This window comes from Anopheles moucheti, chromosome X (genome assembly GCF_943734755.1).
Source record: "Anopheles moucheti chromosome X, idAnoMoucSN_F20_07, whole genome shotgun sequence".
NCBI classification, from domain to species: Eukaryota; Metazoa; Arthropoda; class Insecta; order Diptera; family Culicidae; genus Anopheles; species Anopheles moucheti.
The window spans coordinates 6836104-6854030 of NC_069142.1; the positions used below are offsets into that span (position 1 = coordinate 6836104).

The following is a 17927-nucleotide window of genomic DNA, read 5'->3' on the forward strand; positions in this document are numbered from 1 at the left end:
ACCGGATATCTTACGAAAACCCGGAAAACATTCGCGCTGTACGAACCTAACCTAGGATAACAGTCGTGGTCTTTTTTTTCGTTTTGGTCGCATCTCGCTGTACAATCATTCTTTTGCCAGCGCATCCATGGTGGGCCCTGTCCATACAACGCATCCGCCCCGGTACGGCATCGGCAGGCGGAAATCGCTGCAGATGTGCGCGCCCGTTACAGAAACAACAACCGTTTTGTTACCGTACCGTAGAGGTTGCAGCGCGCGAAAGATCGACGACGGAGTAGCTCACCTACGTGCCTGTTGAATTCGGGGGTTTCGCTCTTCAGCGCGGAGTTTATTATCGCGGTCCACGGGGAAATCGTGGATGATCTTTTAATTTTTTTGTTTCTTACCGTGCTGCACTTTTGCACACGGCTGCATCCGCTAGATGGGGGTCGGTGCGGTGGGTGTGCATATGTGTGCAAAGGCGACGGTCTCCGATCGCTAATGGGTTATGAAAACACTCTCGTCCGTATGTTTGTCGGTGTCCGCCCCAGTGCCTTACGGGCACAATGCCTTGCCCGAGTGCAACCAAAACATGTGTGAAGGAAGTTAGTATTTGAATTAGCACAAAGCAGCCCTGGGGTACAAAGCGGAGTAGATTTCAAAGAAGTATTTATTTTTAAATTTTATAGTTTTGCTACTCAACGGGGCATGGGTGTGCATCGGGGCTAATGTTTTAGCTACCTAAACGAACCATACTCTTTCTTAATGTAAAACCCATTGCAGTTTTACATAGTCAAGAACTTTTTTATACAAATATATAAAATATTATAAAACCATACCGCTGTTTTGTAATAAAAATCATTTAAATTATTCAAGTATTGAACTACAAATTATAGAAATATTATATTGTTTTCCAAAAATATGTTAATTTATATTCTTGATTTAAAAATAAAACCATAAAACCCAATTGCAGTTTTACATAGTCAAGAACTTTTTCTTACAAATATATGAAATATTATAAAACCATACCATTGTTTTGTAATAAAAATCATTTAAATTTTTCAAGTATTTAAATACAAATTATAGAAATTGTATATTGTTTTCCAACAATATGTTAATTTACATTCTTGATATAAAAATAAAACCAAAAAACTATAAACACATCACAAAGCAAAACGTTGTCAATTACAAAAATCATTTTATGTTGACTTATTTAAGAAACTATTCAGCAATTAGAATGACCATTTTTAAAAAATTTTATATTATTTTACAAAAAAACAATAAAGCACACCATAAATCGTCGGTTATAAATAGTATTAATAGTAATAAATAGTATTAACTTCAGTGATGATAACAGTTTCTTCTAACTTAAGTATTAAATTAAAGTAGTCCAATAAATTTCTTATCATACTCATGGGTAAAGATTTACAAAAGTATAGATTTTTATTAATTCCAATGTTAATTCCATTTGTCATATAGAATATATAAAACACTATTGAGTGAAATTTCCATCAAAAAGTTATAGAACAAATTTTTTTCTAGTTGGTATGCCAAGGGAAAATTAGTTTCCATTTTTTATTTCTCTTAAAAAGCTTCTATATATTTGCTTATATACGCGCTCAGTATAACCTGCGACTCGGCAGCACCTGTAGTTGCGCGGGAAAACAGCATCCCAGCGCGATTAGTGCGCATGGGTAGAAGCAACTACCCTTTTTGATTGTGCAGTGTAGGATGTGTGTTGCGACTGCGACTGCAGCTTCACTATTCTTTACCACCATTCTTGATCCTTCGTGCGGGGCTGAGATGGCAAATGGAAATTATATACACACAATAAAAGAAAAGAAAAATTCCTCCACACCTATGGTACCATAGTGGCCAGAGTGCGACACGTATATAGACACTATCTCCGCGTTACGCGTCCCGCGGGATAGTTTCGTTTCCCGCGGGTCGCTTGATATTCGAACCCACACCCGGTGGAAACATGCGCATCGATGCATCGCTATACCTACACGCATACAGCGGAAAGAGAGAGAGAGAGAGAGATGCGCGATGAAACAGATGGGTGGAACATGGGTATGTGGAGCACTGGGTGTGTGGATGAAGTTCTTGAACCTATCGAGTAGCGCAGCAGGTTCAGTCGATTGTCGACCCAGCTGGAAGAAAGTTCTTCAATTTGGAAGCTCTCTTTAGTGCCACCAGTCACCAGTCGGTTGTGCTGTGCGTTCAGTGTATCAAGTGCTAGTCGAGTGTAGTGCTACTGCTGCTTCTTGTGGACCAGTCCCGATACAGCATCAACCACCGGGTTTAAACCCTGTTACCGAACCTTTCCCGGGTGCTCAGCCGCTGTGAGTTTGCGATTATACCTTTGAATCTCTCCAACCTTTTGGTGGCGGGTTGCATTTCCGTTCGGACAAGTGTCGGACAACCTTCTGCAAGCAGTTCGCGATGGGTATGTGCGGATCCTGTTGCCGTCGTGCCGAGGTAGCCAGGCCGGAACCGGCCGGGTGCGATAATCCGATCTACGAAACGGTTGCACCGATCTACGATGTGGTTGTGCCGACCGCTGCACCGGGTGCACCGTTGCTACCGCGCCGGGGCCTCCGGTCGTCACCGGTCCGGGAGTTGACTTCGTCCTCGGACACCGGAGACGAACCGGCACCGGCCAATACGCGGACGGCCTGGAACCGCATTTACGAGCTGCTGGACAGCATGGCACCGAGCCGCGTGCTGGTGGACCCAGCGGTCGCGCCGTATGTGGTGACGCAGGACGCTTGTAACATACAATTCGCCTTCGTGGTGTTTTACATTGCCGAGCGCGAAGGCGTGCTGGAAGTGCGCGATGGCCACGAAGAGGTACCGGGAGTGGGTTTTTTTTTTTTGCAACACAGCGACCGTGCGAAATGCACACGCTCTCTATCAAACGAAATTCAATCTGCAATCAAACAGTCAATCGCTCGTCAACCTACGATTGGCAAAATTTTCCATTTCGGGCGTGCAGCGCAAAAACAAAAAGGGTGAAATTTTTTACATCTGTTTCGTATTGTCGTTTGTTTTTCTTTTTTGCGGGCAGTACGAGCTGACAGGTTGATTGCAGTTTATTGGCCATTGGCACGTTCTGAAGCAATACCGCTAGAATTTTCGCATGTACCTTTGGGTTGGTTAAATGTTGCCAGATTTCGCGCACAATCTGTTTGGCATTGAAACTGCTTCGCCTTAATGCATGTTTGTTGCAATTATAATAATTTACAATTATTCCAAGCTGTTGCTCCGTTCGCTAATATGCAGGTCCACGTTTCAGAAACGAAATGCGATAGTGGAATGATTTTTTGGGTGTTTTTTTTCATAGCAAGATTTGGCACGCCAAGAAATTAAGAATTCGTGAAAAAAATCTAACGATCTCATTCTGCATGTCGCTTATGATTTTTATCTTCTCTTTTCTCTAGAACTGCCTTACTGCTTTTGATAGGTTTCAAGGATTTTTGTGGAATTTTATAGCGAGTTCAACTTGACATCCTGATTTCGTGAGCTGGAGTTCAGCATTGTTTTTAAAATTTCTCAAAGACGTGACATCTTGAGGTTTTACGAATTCGTGAAAGACATTGTGAAATGTTTGTCCAAGAAGTTACTGAGACTGCTCAATTTGCTTGTCACTTATTTCTAGAATTTTTTCCCCTGAGGAACAATCCAGAATTATTAATTGCCACTGGATTTGATACCTCCAGTTATTGAGAGTTCGTATTGAACGTTGTCCATAACTTCATGATGTCAGCTCGCTAAACACATCGCACATCAGGTATAATGCGCCATACCGTAACCTGATTTTAAGCATCTCCAATTTGGAGTTTGTTCTTGATTTGTATTTTTACGACAACTCTACGGAGCTGCGGAACCTATAATTAAGCTTCTGATTGTGGTGGCTTCCATGTGTCCATGGTGCGATAAAACAGTGCACCCGGACCCGGTTATGTTATTTGTGCATGGTTGGTGAGAAGAAATAGGCCGGTTGCTGCCGCTGCGGTATTCTAGTCGACAAAATTCCAACCCAATCGGTTTAATTGTAATATCTCCACGCCGGGTTCTTCTTCTCCGGCACCGCCTAGGAACCAGTTCCAAAACCCCAACGGGTTTGAAGAGGCAGCGGGAGCGATCAGATTCCCACCCCACGGTTTCTAGCTTCCTGCCCACGGAAGGTATAGCGACGATAAGCTTTAGTGTTGTGTGATCATAAGCGGACTAAGCGCACGCTCCACCACCATCTTCAGCATTATTAGCTTACATTTTATTAGCTCTAAATGCAATCCATGTATGCCGTCCACACCGCGGGCAGCGTACCAGGACGAGCATAATCCGAAAACCTCCCCCCCCCCCCGCCCTCGGCAACATCCGTGTACCGTCTGCTATTGCCTAGCGAGAACCGGGTGACAATAAATTACTCCACCAAGCTCACAAACTAACGACGAACGACAAACCAACAAAAAAAAAAACACCACAGTCCGATTCTCCCTTTCTGCATGTTGTTTGGATGCTGTGTGTGTTTAGTGCGTTCGCTTTCCGTGGTTAACCGTGGGTTTTGTCGCGTCAATCGTAACCCCTGCTTCTTTCCGTTGCTCATTCTTCGCTTCCAATAGCGCCTCTCCCCAATGGTTTTGCTTGAATTTTATTCAAAAAAGGGTTTGGAGGTGACTAAATTTCACCACAACCGAACGGTGGCTGCCGTCGCAGGACTTCCAAGGTCCTATTTGTCGCGCTGTCGCGCCTGACGCGTGTGTTGTTTGTGGGCAAGTCCAGCCACCAGCGCCGGTGAATGGGGTGGCCACGGTCCAGGCGTGACCCAATTTTATTCCCGCCTGATTTTTCAATAAGCTACAGCCCGATAGTCGTTCCGTTTTCGTACGTAGGACTGTGCGTGGGCCCGTTTGCAAGGATGCATCTTTGGCAGAGTGCTAAAACTTCGTTTGCTCTTTACGTGACGCGTAGTAGATTGGTGAAGCGAAGAAAAAAAAAACAGTAATTATATTGTAAAAATAGCTATCACTCTCTAGGCCGGCAACGACTTTATGTTGCATTGGCATTGTTTTCTAAATTATAACATTACACTCCTTGGCAATATTTCCTTGCCTTCATAAACATTTCAGCGCGATCAAGTTGTCCAGCTTTGTTTTTTTTTTTTTGTTTAATTTTACCCAAGCGAACCATTGTCCGACCGATGTCATGACACGATCCTTTAAGCATCCGTTCGCAGTGATTGAGAAACAATCGCATCGTAAAGTGTGCACATGCTATAGATGCTCTGCCTGCGCTCGACAAATTTATGTGAAAACAAAACACACACACATACGTCCCAACACTACCCTCCCCCACCCCCTCGCCAAACGGGCTCTATCCGGGCTGTATCTTTTGTTTTGTGTGGAGAGAAAATAAATAAACGGATGTTGCACATTGGGCATATAGAAGGATGAAACCTCGCAAAATTGGAACCGTACTAAGAGTATATCGAGTATTTGATTTTTATGCAAGCTAAAATTTTCTACTAAAATGTCAAAAAGTTTGCTTATTTTTATCTATTATCGTATTATTATTTTTACTCCAAAATCAAACGTTTGGAAAAAATCTTTGAATATAATAATCAATTTTGACGAACATTGGCAATTCCTGAAGCGATTTTTATTAAGATTACTTAAACATTATTAAACAAATAAGAAAACAATTTTAAAAAAATACTGTAATAATTAACATAACTCTAAAGTTTTACTGGAGAACTGTTAAATTAATTGCTAAACTAATTCCATTTTCACACTAAAACGTCAACCTAAACGAATAATTTGACGGTAGTTTTATTGACAATTAAAAATAAGAAGAAAGTTTTAAATTGACGAAAATTGATTTATGGTTTCATAAAAATAATCAGTTCATCATTTTTATCCCGCTAAATGTTCCACAAATGTATGTAAGTAAATGTTCCAAACACGGCCCAGTGTGCGTTGGAGCGCACTCGTCTGACTCGTTGCAGTGTCCTTCGATTTATTGTCGATCTCTTTACCGACCGTACCGACCGACCGACCGACCGAATGTAGCCGGACGCTGTTGGAAAGCAATAAAATATTAAAACGTAGATTGCATGATTTACACGCTTTTAAACAAGTCGTAAAATCTTGCGCGACGCACGAGAATAGCTTCCGTCTTTGCCCTTCTTTAACCGTCAACGGTGAACCCGGGACTTGGTAGGGGACGAATGAACCAGTGCGGGACGCAATCTCGTGTGAGGCTGTATACAGCGGGATGATCTTTTTTAACGGCCCCGGTGGTTAATGCCGTCAGTGCACAAAACGTTCGCACACGAACAATCGAGTCAAATGTGTTTGTTGAAACATATGCTAAACCTGTAAGCTGATTGCAATAACTTTCAACACAACAATAAAACGAAACCGATCCTTTTGATACCCGCATCGCGAGTCTAATTAGTGCTTCGATTTGGAGTTTATTTTGTGGTGTTTCTTTACTCACATTCATCACGGTGTTGGTAGAGAAATTTGTAGAAACCTTTAATGTTTCCTTTAATTACACACCAGTTTTGCTTTGTTTATTCTTTCTCGTTTGCCTCACCCTCAGCTGTAACCGAATAGTTTCGCACCGTCTGCCGCAATTGAGTCGTTGCCAGTGAAATTATATTGCGCGCCGAAGATTTAATTTTATTTGGCAGGGTTCGTCGCTTGTGCTGCGTGCGCAGTCTTTCCTTTGCGGTAAAATCAACGAAATTACGTTACCGTTTAAAGGAACACCGCGTTGCGGTGTTCCGAAGGAACGTGTGAAGTGACATGACGTACCATTTACATTTCACCACATCCACGACGGGGTCCGAATTATTGGTGTGGAGAAGAATGATTTTGCGCGCAATGTTTATTGGACCTGTAACGTAATTGCGCTTTATTTAAATCGTTCTATATTCGTTGCAGTCCCTTTTTGCGTGGGGAAGTAAAGTACATAGTTTTTAAAAGTGCAGTAAAAGACAAAATTCCATCACACTGGTTGGCATCGTTTCGTTACTTTGCCGTTTGATATTTTCCACTCAACTTCACACTAAATTGTTTTGATTGGTAGATAATTGGGTTCAATTATCTTTCTTCTCCCCCCTCCCCAGGTGCAGTGCAGATTTGTCCGTGCAATGCACGAGTGTAATTTCACGGTGTTGATCCGTTAATCAGGGCTGTTTTTTTTTTCGTTGCAAAATGTTTATTATACAATTCGCACCAACGGTTTTAATGATTGTGGCAGCGCCACACGCCGGCACATCGTTTGGTGTTATTGCGGCAAAGTAAAACAAGCAATTGTAAACATACCACACATGCGAAATCTAAACAATCTGACAAACAAAACAAAAAACCATGGGTGTGGATTGCAATGCATCTTTATTCTGAACCGCGGGTGCCGCTACCCGTTTGTGTTGCCGATCGTATTTCCTTTCCCTTCCAGCATGGCCGTGGTCGTGAACGTTTCAAGGGTTGATCATTTGCTCGGCGAACTTGAAATGTCATAGTTTATAAAATAGCATTTGTTTTTGTCTGTATGGATAGTGTATGTAGTGTATTTGTAGCTTACAAATTTCAATATTTCAACATGTGTTGTGTTGAAATCGATCGAAGTAGATGTCGTTAATTAAGTACATGCCAAAGCTTCGCTATAAGATACCTTGTTCAACGGAGAAATTCAAGTTAAGAAATTATCAATCATTCTTAATTTATCTATGAATACTTTGTATAAACGGCAGACTCTGTCCTAGAAGACCTTCAGTCGAAAGAGTAGTAATTTCTCATCCTGAGCTAAACAAACATCCTCCAGAGATAGCTGATCTGGCGTTCAGACAGATCATCAGAGATGTTTTTAACCTGAATCGAAACTTAATGGTGAAATTCGGGATCAAAGATGACTTCCCTGGAGAAGTCGGACCTACTAGCAAAAACTTAAAAAACAAAACACTCCGACAAAAAATGATAAAGCGCGGGAATAGTTGAACAAAATAAAGGATGGAGATTTAGACAGATAGACATCCAGAAATAACCTCACATAATCTCCCCCCAAATCATCGGGCTACAGCAATTTAAAGGTACGGTTAAAAACATTTGCCAGAGACTCTCAACTTCCCTGAAACAAAACCGACAGAAACTGTCAGAACTTTTGATCAAAGAGAGCACGATCAGTCGATCGCCAAGACTATGGAAAAGTTGTTGTCAATTGCTAACATTTTGTTGCATTTTGCTACATTTCTTCTTCTCATTCAGGAAAAAAGGAAAAGGATTCAGGAAAAAAAGTGTCTTAATCAGTAATCTATTTTAGCATTTCTTTAGTTTATAGTCATCATACAATGCTCGTTATGTACGTTATCGTAGCTCATAATTGTCATAATTGCATGTGAAATTGATTAAGTATCTTACACAACAACGTAAAAGAATGTACCTAACTTTCTCTACTTACATAACTCCAACAGCATCTTAACCCAAGTGACGTTTGTTTCTAAAAACCATTTTTTGACAGCTGTCAAAAACCAATGTCCAAGTCCTACTGGCTAATATCAATTTTATTCTTTAACCGTACGTCAGATCATCGCCACCGGTCAGGTGTGCGGTCCGAGGATTGTCATCCTGCACCGCTATAATGGTGATTTCGGCTTCACGCTGCGCCATTTCATCGTTTACCCACCGGATTCTCTCACGGTAAGCTGTCACGGTCCTTGCCAATCCATGTGCTGATACTGCCTGATGTTTAACGCACTTCCTTCGCTTTACTCCACAGGATCCGACGAACAATCCGCTGACTACTGCGAGACTGTTGAACTTTTCGCAACCGATGGACACGGTGTTCGTGAAGAAGGTGCACCCGAACACCCCGGCCCATATGGCCGGCCTCCAGGAGGGTGACCGGTTGCTGGCAGTGAACGGCGTACCGGTTACCTCCATACCGTACTCGCAGGTGGTCGCCACCATCCAGCAGACGCCGAAAACGCTCACCCTGCAGGTTGTGCCGAAAAATTTCGATATCTTACAAACGGTAAGCAACGGACGCCATCAATCTGGGGGCTGCACTAACAAGATCCCTGTTTTTCCTCTCTCTCTGAACTCTCGCAGTTCTTTAGCGAAACCGCTCACAACCCGGAAACGAACCAACGACCGCAACCGCAGCAACCGTACGCACCGAAACCGGTAGGGATGGCGGCCGGTGCCTATCCCAAGACGAAACCGGGCCCACCGCACCCGTTCACGGTGGAGGGTGTGCAGGAGAAGCAGGAATCGCTGTACAGCACGCTGCAGGAGATCGTTGCGGATAATGTCGGTGCACCGCAGCCGGGACCGAAGAGTCTGGCTGTGCACGCCGAAGTGCCAAAGATGCTGACCCATCCAGCCGTACCGATGGTGCACCATATGACGCATCTGCAGAAGCCGATGGTACCGTCGACTTCGAAGCTGGTCGCGATGCCGTACGAGCAGCAGCAGCACTATCTGCACCTGCATCAGCAACAGCAGCAGCAGCAGCAGCAGTTTCTGCAGAAGATGTCCCTGCACGGCAAGGACGCGAGTGGTGAGCTGCTGCCGGTAACGGGCGATGCGGGTTACGCACCGCTCGGCGAAGGTGACAGCGCCATCATGTCCCGGCTGCGCAAAAGCCTCGAGCAGAAGGAAGAGTTTCTGCGTCGTCCAACCGCCACGATGCAGGGCGCCCTGGTACCGATGGGAACGGTTCAACCACCCACCAACGGGTTGCCCACCGCGCACGATGTGCAGCAGCGCGAGTTTTACGCTCGTCCGAACCGTCTGCAGAAGTCCGTGTGGCCGCCGAGCCAGGCGCAACTCAACGCGCCCACGACCAGCTCGGCACTGGTCAGCTTCGGGCTGCCAACCGAACCGAACAAACCGACCGGCGGGTTAGCCTCACCGCCGACCAGCTCCCCATCGTCGAACGTGTCCCCAACCACACCGTCGCCGTCGCAAACGGTTGCCACCAGCACCATCACGAAACCGATGGTCAGCTCCACCAGCATGCTGCGGGAGCATGCGTCCCAGCTGTCCGCTATACGGGAGCATTTCTTCACCAGCGGCATCGGTGGTTCGCTTCAGCTGCCACCCAAGTCGGCGCCACCATCGCTTGCGATTGCACCGGCCGCCATCACGACGACCGCGGGACCATCGTCACCGACCGGGGCGGCCACGGTACCGCTGTCCCCGCACAGCATGCACGCCGTCTCGGAGAAGGCGAAGCTGTTCGAGTCTGGCCGGCCACTGTCGCCGGAGGGCATCGATCGGATGGACCTGTACAAGAGTGAGCTAAGCCGGTAAGCTTTCGCATGCAAGGACATTGAGCCCAGTGTTGTGCCCCCCCCCTCCATCACTAACGCAAGCACACTTCTTTTGCAGGATAAACACGAAACAGGTCGTGCCGAATGTAGCCGTGCGCAGGAAAGAATTTGAATTGAAGGCCGAAAGTACGGGTTGGCGGAAATCGATCGGTAAGCAGGACTATTCTGTGCGCTTTCTTTCAACGCATGCATAAAGAGGAGAGATTTAAGGAACATATCGATAGTTTTAAGAAATTAAGATAAGGAAGTCTTCAAGACATCATGTTATAGGAAGGTTTCTGAGTATTCTTTTCAACAATAACTCCATTGTTGGATTACCTTTTAAAGACGTGAAGCAGTTTCTTTATTTATTTTAATTATCAAACATTCGGAGGATATCCAAAATCCCTAGAATGATGTACTTTCTAGTAATGGTTCTTGAGCAATAATATAGGAATGCGCAATTTCAAAGTCTACGCTACATATGCTCTAGTTTGTCCCTTGGATGTAGATTTGAAGGTCTCCAGATTAAAGACTCAGATCAGACCTATATTATGGGTATTGAAAGTAAAGGTTCATAACGTACAATACTTTTCCCAAACTGTTTCTATTTGAGTTTGGTTAAAAGCTTCTACCTATCCAGTAGTCTTTGATGTTAGACAAGCAGCAACAGCCGTCTGCTTTTGAAATTTTAGGTTGAACCAAGCAATATCATCATATTAGTAGTCATATTCATGCGTCATGATCATATTATTAAACAGTTGTATGATGGGAAAATTTAAAATTCTTCAACTATTAGATGACATTTGCTGAAGACTCAAAGATTTATTCAATAGTGAGTTGAAACCACGGTATTTAGCCCAAATTTAACGTACTACATTAACTTCCCGGCGTATTTCTTAACATTTATTGAGTTTTAAAACCATTACATTTACTTACAACAAGCGCAAAGTTCATGCTCCAAATCGCCCGTCGATTGTGTTTCCATATTTTTGTTTTTCAGAGGATAAGCCCCGCTCGGTTAGCTCCGATTCGGAATCGCGGCGAACGCCGGTACGTCTGCGGTCACTCTCGGTGGAGTCAAACGCTACGCGCGATTCACGACATTCGCTCGCGAGCTCGTCACTGCTGACGACCGACTCGTTTGATGCTGGCGACAAGGATAAGGAGCCGCTGCCACCGGTTGCGATGCTGCGCCAGAAGCCGATCCGGGACGATTCGTACCGCAGTGCTGTCCGCAACTCGACAGGTAAAGCTACCGCGTGGCACGAGATGGGGGGTTTGAGGGTGGGGGCACCCACTGTACCAATGATTGATGTTCTCTTCCCCTGTCCCCTGGGTCGCAATGTGAATTGGTCAATTTGTTCAGCATTCTGGTTGCAAGGACCGCTACCATCGGCAACGGGATCGGTATCGGCGCACGGTGCGCCAACGCTAGCAGGCAGCTCGTCCACCAACTCGATCGGGTCGCTGGTGTCGGACAGTGATACCGGCTGTACGGTACGCCCGATACCGCCAGCCCGCACGTATGCTGCCGCCCACCGGCTCCACCATCCACTGTCCGCGGCAGATACCGAGCAGATGCGCATGAAGTTGTTGCACCGCAACCAGACGATCGTTGACCTGCGTCACTTCCTCGATGGGGAAGGCGGTGTCGATGGTGCGGTCGGTGGCGATATTGAGATGTTGCACCGTCCGCCACTTACCTCGCCACCGCTCGCACCACTCTCACCGCTCACGGTAGAGTCATCCGTCACGTCTACCTCGTCCGTACCGCTCACGCATCTCGTTACGCTCGAGCATCTGGCCGGCCACGGCAGCACCGGTCCGGGGGCATCAGGAGCGTCAGCACCGCCAGCAACACCGACACTAACAGCGCCGTCCACCTTCCGCCATGGGACCGGCCCGATCCGTCCCACCACGCTCAACCTTTGCACAGGTTGGCGCACTTTTATCTTTGTCGCTTTCAAACCCTACTGAGCCCGTGTGTGTTTCGTCACCTTCATTTTGTTAATTTGGTTCTTTAACGTACTAATACACACACACAAACAGACGCCTTCTTTTGCTAACGATAACAAAACGTCAAGTATGGACGTCTCTGCATCGAGTTAAAACAATCATCTTCCCATTTCGAACTGCCATTTCTCACACCTAACTTCGCGGCTGTGGCAGAAAAGTCTTTGTAACCGTATTTTGCGCTGCATGTCTACTAACTTGAAGGTGTTGACCAATGCCGTACTTAGAAGAGATGAATTTCATGAAAGAGCTCCAGAGTGTTCACTGTTGCTCGCTTTCAATACGATTACAACTCTACTCTCTAACGTCGTTGCATGAACAACGTTCCAGTGCGATGCGGTGGAGCGATGCACTGGGCGCAGATCTAACCTTCAAAACCTACTTACACGCATAGACGAACGCATCATAGCCTACCGTTCTAATCCCGTGCCTGTGCTCTTGTTTGCCCTACAGATGGTTCCGTACCGGCGGTGGTGATGCGCCAGAAGCAACCGCACCATCCGCTGCTGCTGGAGGACGATGAGCGGAAGATGCGACGGATCTCGTACCTGCGGGCGACCGCACACGATAATCTCTTCCAGATGCTGGAAAGCGACGCGGACAGCAGTCCAATGTCGCTGCCACCAGCCGATACGCCGGACACCGACGCCACGGAACCACCGGCGATCGAATCGCCCGGTCTGCCGTCGACGGTTCCGCATGGGGGAAGCGAAAGTTCGGCGTTATCATCCGGCAAGATGCAACCGCAGCAGCTCAAGAGGTAGGCACACCACGTTTATCGGCGAAGCCAACGACATTACCTTCCTTCTCGTAGATGACGTAGAGTGGTAAAAAGCAAAGGCCCCGTCCAGAAGTGGACTTCCGGTTCCGGTGCAGTATCTTATCCCGTCGGTCTTTCGGTTCCCGTTTCCCCGAAAAAAGTCTTCCAATCTCACCAACATGTTCTCTCCTTGGTACTTTCTCCCACTCTCTCTCTCTCTCTCTCTCTCTCTCTTTCTCTTTCTTTTATTCCAATACACGTGACATTTGTGTGTATTTGTATATCGTGTATGTAATTGTGTGCGCGCGCGTGTGTGTGTGTGTGTGCAGTGCCTATCGTCCTTGGCGAAGGCCTCGTCTTACCACCAACATTCAGCCGCTGCGCCGTCTCTTCGATCCGGTGTCATCCGATTCGGCCGCATCGTCACCACTTCCACCCATCCCCGAAACCGAACATACACCCGGACCGTCCGCCCCGTCCACCGAACCCGGCTCCAAAAAGCGTTCACGACCCCGCCCCATACCCCGACCGCACGACCACCACGACGAACCAGACGTAGACGCGGACATCGACGATGACGACGACGATGACGACGACGACGATGATGTCGACGAGATCCGCGCGGGTGCAGTGGCGCGTCCACGGCCGCCACGATCCACGGTCGGCAAGGGCCGTTCGGCTTCCCTCGTTACGACCACGCCGCTCGGCGGTGGAACCGGCGGGCGGCTGCTCGGGGCGGCGGGCAGCCTTGGTAATCTGCACGTCATCACCACGACCACTGCGGGCGGTGTCGTCACACGCAACTACTTCTTCGCCCAGAGGTTCGCGCATCCCTCCTACCAGACCGATCAGTCTATTACCCACCCGCACCTGTACATGCGCTCGTACATTGTTGTTGTTGTTGTTGTTGATAGATGTTTTTCTTTTTAAATGACTCTCCCGTGTGTCTGTGTGTGTGTGTTTTGATTCTGTTCTGTTCCCGATCGCGCTGTAAACTGCCCTGGATGTCCTATTTTACACGTTTCACTGTATAGTTGTTGACTTCGTACTTCATCCTTGGAACCTGGATATACGACATTCTTCTTACAAATTCAAGTATCTTCATACTCTGGAGACCAGGGGTCTCCAAACTTTGCCGTAGTTGGGAGTCCATTTTACGCAGAGCCTGAAGGCTCTCAAGGACCACAGTTTGGAGATCCCTGCTCTAGATCGCCAGTATCACACAGACACACACACAACACAGCCTTAAATCTATCAACTCATATTCACAACCTATCCTTCTGCTGTATTTCAACTCGTTACGCTCAAGAAATACCAGATAAAGTCATCTTCATGGTGTTCTCACGCTAAGATTAAACGCTAACGCGGCTAGCTCGTTTCCAATGTACTAACTGCGTACAGACTGCGTGTAATTACAACCTCCTTCGCTTTCGATCGTAAAAAAAAACAGCTACTGGATGGTCTTAGCTTTAAAAGAAACAGCAAACGCGCATATAAACGGACGCATGGACATTCGCCCGTTGAGCTGTCACATTAAACCCACCACTCCACTTCGCTCGCCTCTCCCATCGACGGACGTTTTACGAGACTGTTAATACGAAGGTTAATACGCTGTCCGTGCAGGAGTCCTGCACCCCAAAATCCATTCGATTGAAACCGATTTCGATTTGGACCGGGTCGATAGACATTCGCTTGAGGCAACGTACGGCATTAACATCGTTTGATGTACCGCGATTATTGAACCAATTACACTGCATCGGTAGAAGACCACACACTCTGCTCCCTTTCACTCGTAGTTAACCTCATCAGATCAACTGGGCATGTTAGATGTAAATTGCGCTCCTAACAGGGAAGAATTCGGAAAAGATCCGCTTCTGTATCTAAAACATCTTCACCATCATGAAAACTGGAAAACTTTGTTGGGTTTTGGGAAGTCTGACCCAAAGTTCCTGCAATACGCTTAGTATATCTTGAGATGTGCTCCATATTTAATGTATAAACTTAATTCCTTATTCGCCTAACAGAACGTTTCGACCTATTTTGATATTTCGGAAGTCTGTGGTCCTGTTCCAGAGTTCCCAAAGTTCGTTTGCCCTCTCGTGTACTTAGACATTCTGAAATTGTATTCTTCATTAAAAGACATCTCACATTTCCACATTCCACACTCACATTTCAGAGTTCCCAAAGTTCGTTTGCCCTCTCGTGTACCTAGACATTCTGAAATTGTATTCTTCATTAAAAGACATTACCTCTCCAAGGCCCTTCCGTTTGACAAATCACCATCATTTAATCTCAACAATACGTATCGCAACATTGTGTTATATTGCATTGTTGTTCGTACCATATGCGATGGATTAAGACACCATAATTATGCAAAAGCAAATATTCACACTCACATTCCCATTCTGTTAGTTAGAAATTTTTTAAATTTTTGGTTTTTTTTTTGTGCAGAACTAAGTGTGTACGTGTGTGTGTCGGTGTGGTTTTGTCTGTGGACAAAGGTTCGAACTCCATCCCAAAATGGGCACACTGGTGCTGGATTCGAATTTCCACCATTTTTACTCCTCTTTCCTTTCTCACGGTTCTTTCCGCAGTATGGTGTTCCCCTCGCTATCTCTCTGTTTTTTTTTCTCTCTCTCTCTCTCTTTCTCTCTCTACATACCTGTCTCAAACATATCGCATACATCGCTCATCCCATATCCCTTTATGGTGTGAGAGTGTAGATTTATTTTTTTTTGCGTAAGTGCGCGTGCGCGTGCGTGCGTGTGTGTGTGTGTGTGTGCTGCTATTGTTGTTGTTGGTGTTGTTGTTGTTATGCTCTCATAGATGTCATGCATGGAAGCTGTCAAAGTGGTCGAGACCGATTTCTAATTTTGCACCTTTAACTGTTCCACTCTCCTTCCGGGCACAGCCATGGTACCAAATCGAAAGCACTGGCACACTTCCGGGACGGGGCGGCCGATACCACCGAGCCGCTGGTACGCGAGGGCGAGCTGCACGTAAAGGTGACGCTGATCGACGGTAAGCGGTCGGCGGACCGTAGCTGGCGCACCATCCATGCCGAGCTGCGCGGTCACCATCTGAAGCTGACGCTGGTGCGCGAAGGCAAGAACTCGAACCAGGTAAGGATATTGTTCTGTTTGTACCGGATTAGAATTTGTTTTCCGCCCAAGAATTTACAGCGAGGTGGGTTATTATTATTATTATTTGCATTAAACCACAAATGGGCCGTTTTTATTATGCATTATTTTACAAACGAACAAATTAAAACAGACGACCGTCTGTTGTTCACCCAGAATAAAATCTCCAACAGTGTGCAGCGAGACGCGCTAGTGAAAGTGCAAATATGGCAAAGGTTCCTTTACCGCTTCCTTATGTCACACCCTCATGCCATCGCACGGGACCGTTTACTGTTTCCCTTTCAATAACGTTTTATTTGAAATCTCAGTTTCATGCTAATACTTGGCCACAGTTTTATTGCTCAATTAAAAACGGGTGTCTGGCTAAGAAACGGGCCATACGCGACCGAACCCACGTGCGATGAAGAAATCCTTACGAACTGTTTAATAATAAACATAAATTAATCAAACCGTGGATGGTCGCCCGTACCATTGCCAGTTGCGGATAATTCTCTTTTCCTTGCCAAACCCACCCCCAAACAACCCTTGCGGGGTTGCATTTAAGAACGGGTCCGCGTGACGGACTCACTACTTACCACCGCCCATTGCAATCTTGCGCGCAGGGAACCGTACCGGTGAAAGGTTGAACGGTCCGTCTATCCCTACCGGACCTACCGGGTCAGTGTTATTGATATTATGAAGATTAAAATATTTTTATAGACTATAAAAAATTAACGAACGTCATAAACGTGTGTGACACTAACGGTTTAGCGTTAATGCGTTGGTGCCAAACGCCCCTGATGGGTCTGACCTGGGCCGCGAGTGAGTCGTTCGAATCGAATTGATTTGAACTGTGCTAGCAATGGCGCGCAACCAACAACATGGCAACGTGCGTATGCGTGCTGGGGCACAGTTTTCCCAATCCAGCGCGTCGAACGCTCCGTAAGCAATAAGGGTAAACGAGTTCAGCCCCCGAATAAAAAAGAACTTCAACGGCCGATAAGCGACGAAACTTTGACGTTTTATTTTTCGGACAACATCCATTTTACTTGTTGTTGTTTTCCGCCACTGGTATGGAAAACCATCGAACGTGAGGTCATGTCAGCGTTCCACCCCCCACCCCCCCCCCCCCTCCTCACACTCCCCTGCGATCACCATGAATACGGCACGGATTAATAGGGGTAGGAGAAAGTGAAGAAGAAAGGAAATGCAAGGGTGCACCGTGATCTTGCCACTCGGGAAACTTATCGCTGCTAATCACTGCCCCCACCCCCCTTCCCCCAACCCCCCCCCCCCCCTTTGCCACAGCCACCCTTGCCGCTCGTGTGCCGTGACTGTGCGTGTGCAGAAAGCGTTTCGATAGGCCCCGAAAAATTGGCTTGCCGATTTGTCGCCGTGTCCAGTGCCTACCCACTTGAAATTTGTTATCTTCACTTTGCACGGACAGATGCGCGGGGTCACATTCCCCCCTCATCTCCCCTGTCCCTTCCCCACCCATCGCTTTGACCAAGCGTTATCGTGGGTTAACATGAGAAGGTTGGAAAAAAAACTTTTCATTTCGAATTTTGATAGCACCTTTTCTCTTTTCCAATCCCACCCGTTTCAACCCTCGCGATACAGGGTGGTGCGGGTGTTGACTTGGTTTTTCATACATTTCCGGCACATCACTCACTCGCTAGACGTTCCATTTGATGTGTGTGTGCGCGTGTGTGTGTGTGCGCGCTATTTT

The 17927-nt window shown here is 46.5% G+C and overlaps 1 protein-coding gene across 1 annotated transcript in view; it reads left to right on the top strand.

The window, feature by feature from the left end:
- Positions 1 to 17927, top strand: part of LOC128306316 (uncharacterized) — a 39361-nt gene that overhangs the window by 4460 nt on the left and 16974 nt on the right. Inside the window, 9 exon segments of the mRNA XM_053043779.1 lie at positions 8574 to 8687; positions 8767 to 9021; positions 9099 to 10300; positions 10383 to 10474; positions 11307 to 11552; positions 11673 to 12242; positions 12773 to 13079; positions 13409 to 13900; positions 15991 to 16201. Coding sequence (XP_052899739.1) covers positions 8574 to 8687; positions 8767 to 9021; positions 9099 to 10300; positions 10383 to 10474; positions 11307 to 11552; positions 11673 to 12242; positions 12773 to 13079; positions 13409 to 13900; positions 15991 to 16201 — 3489 coding nt within the window.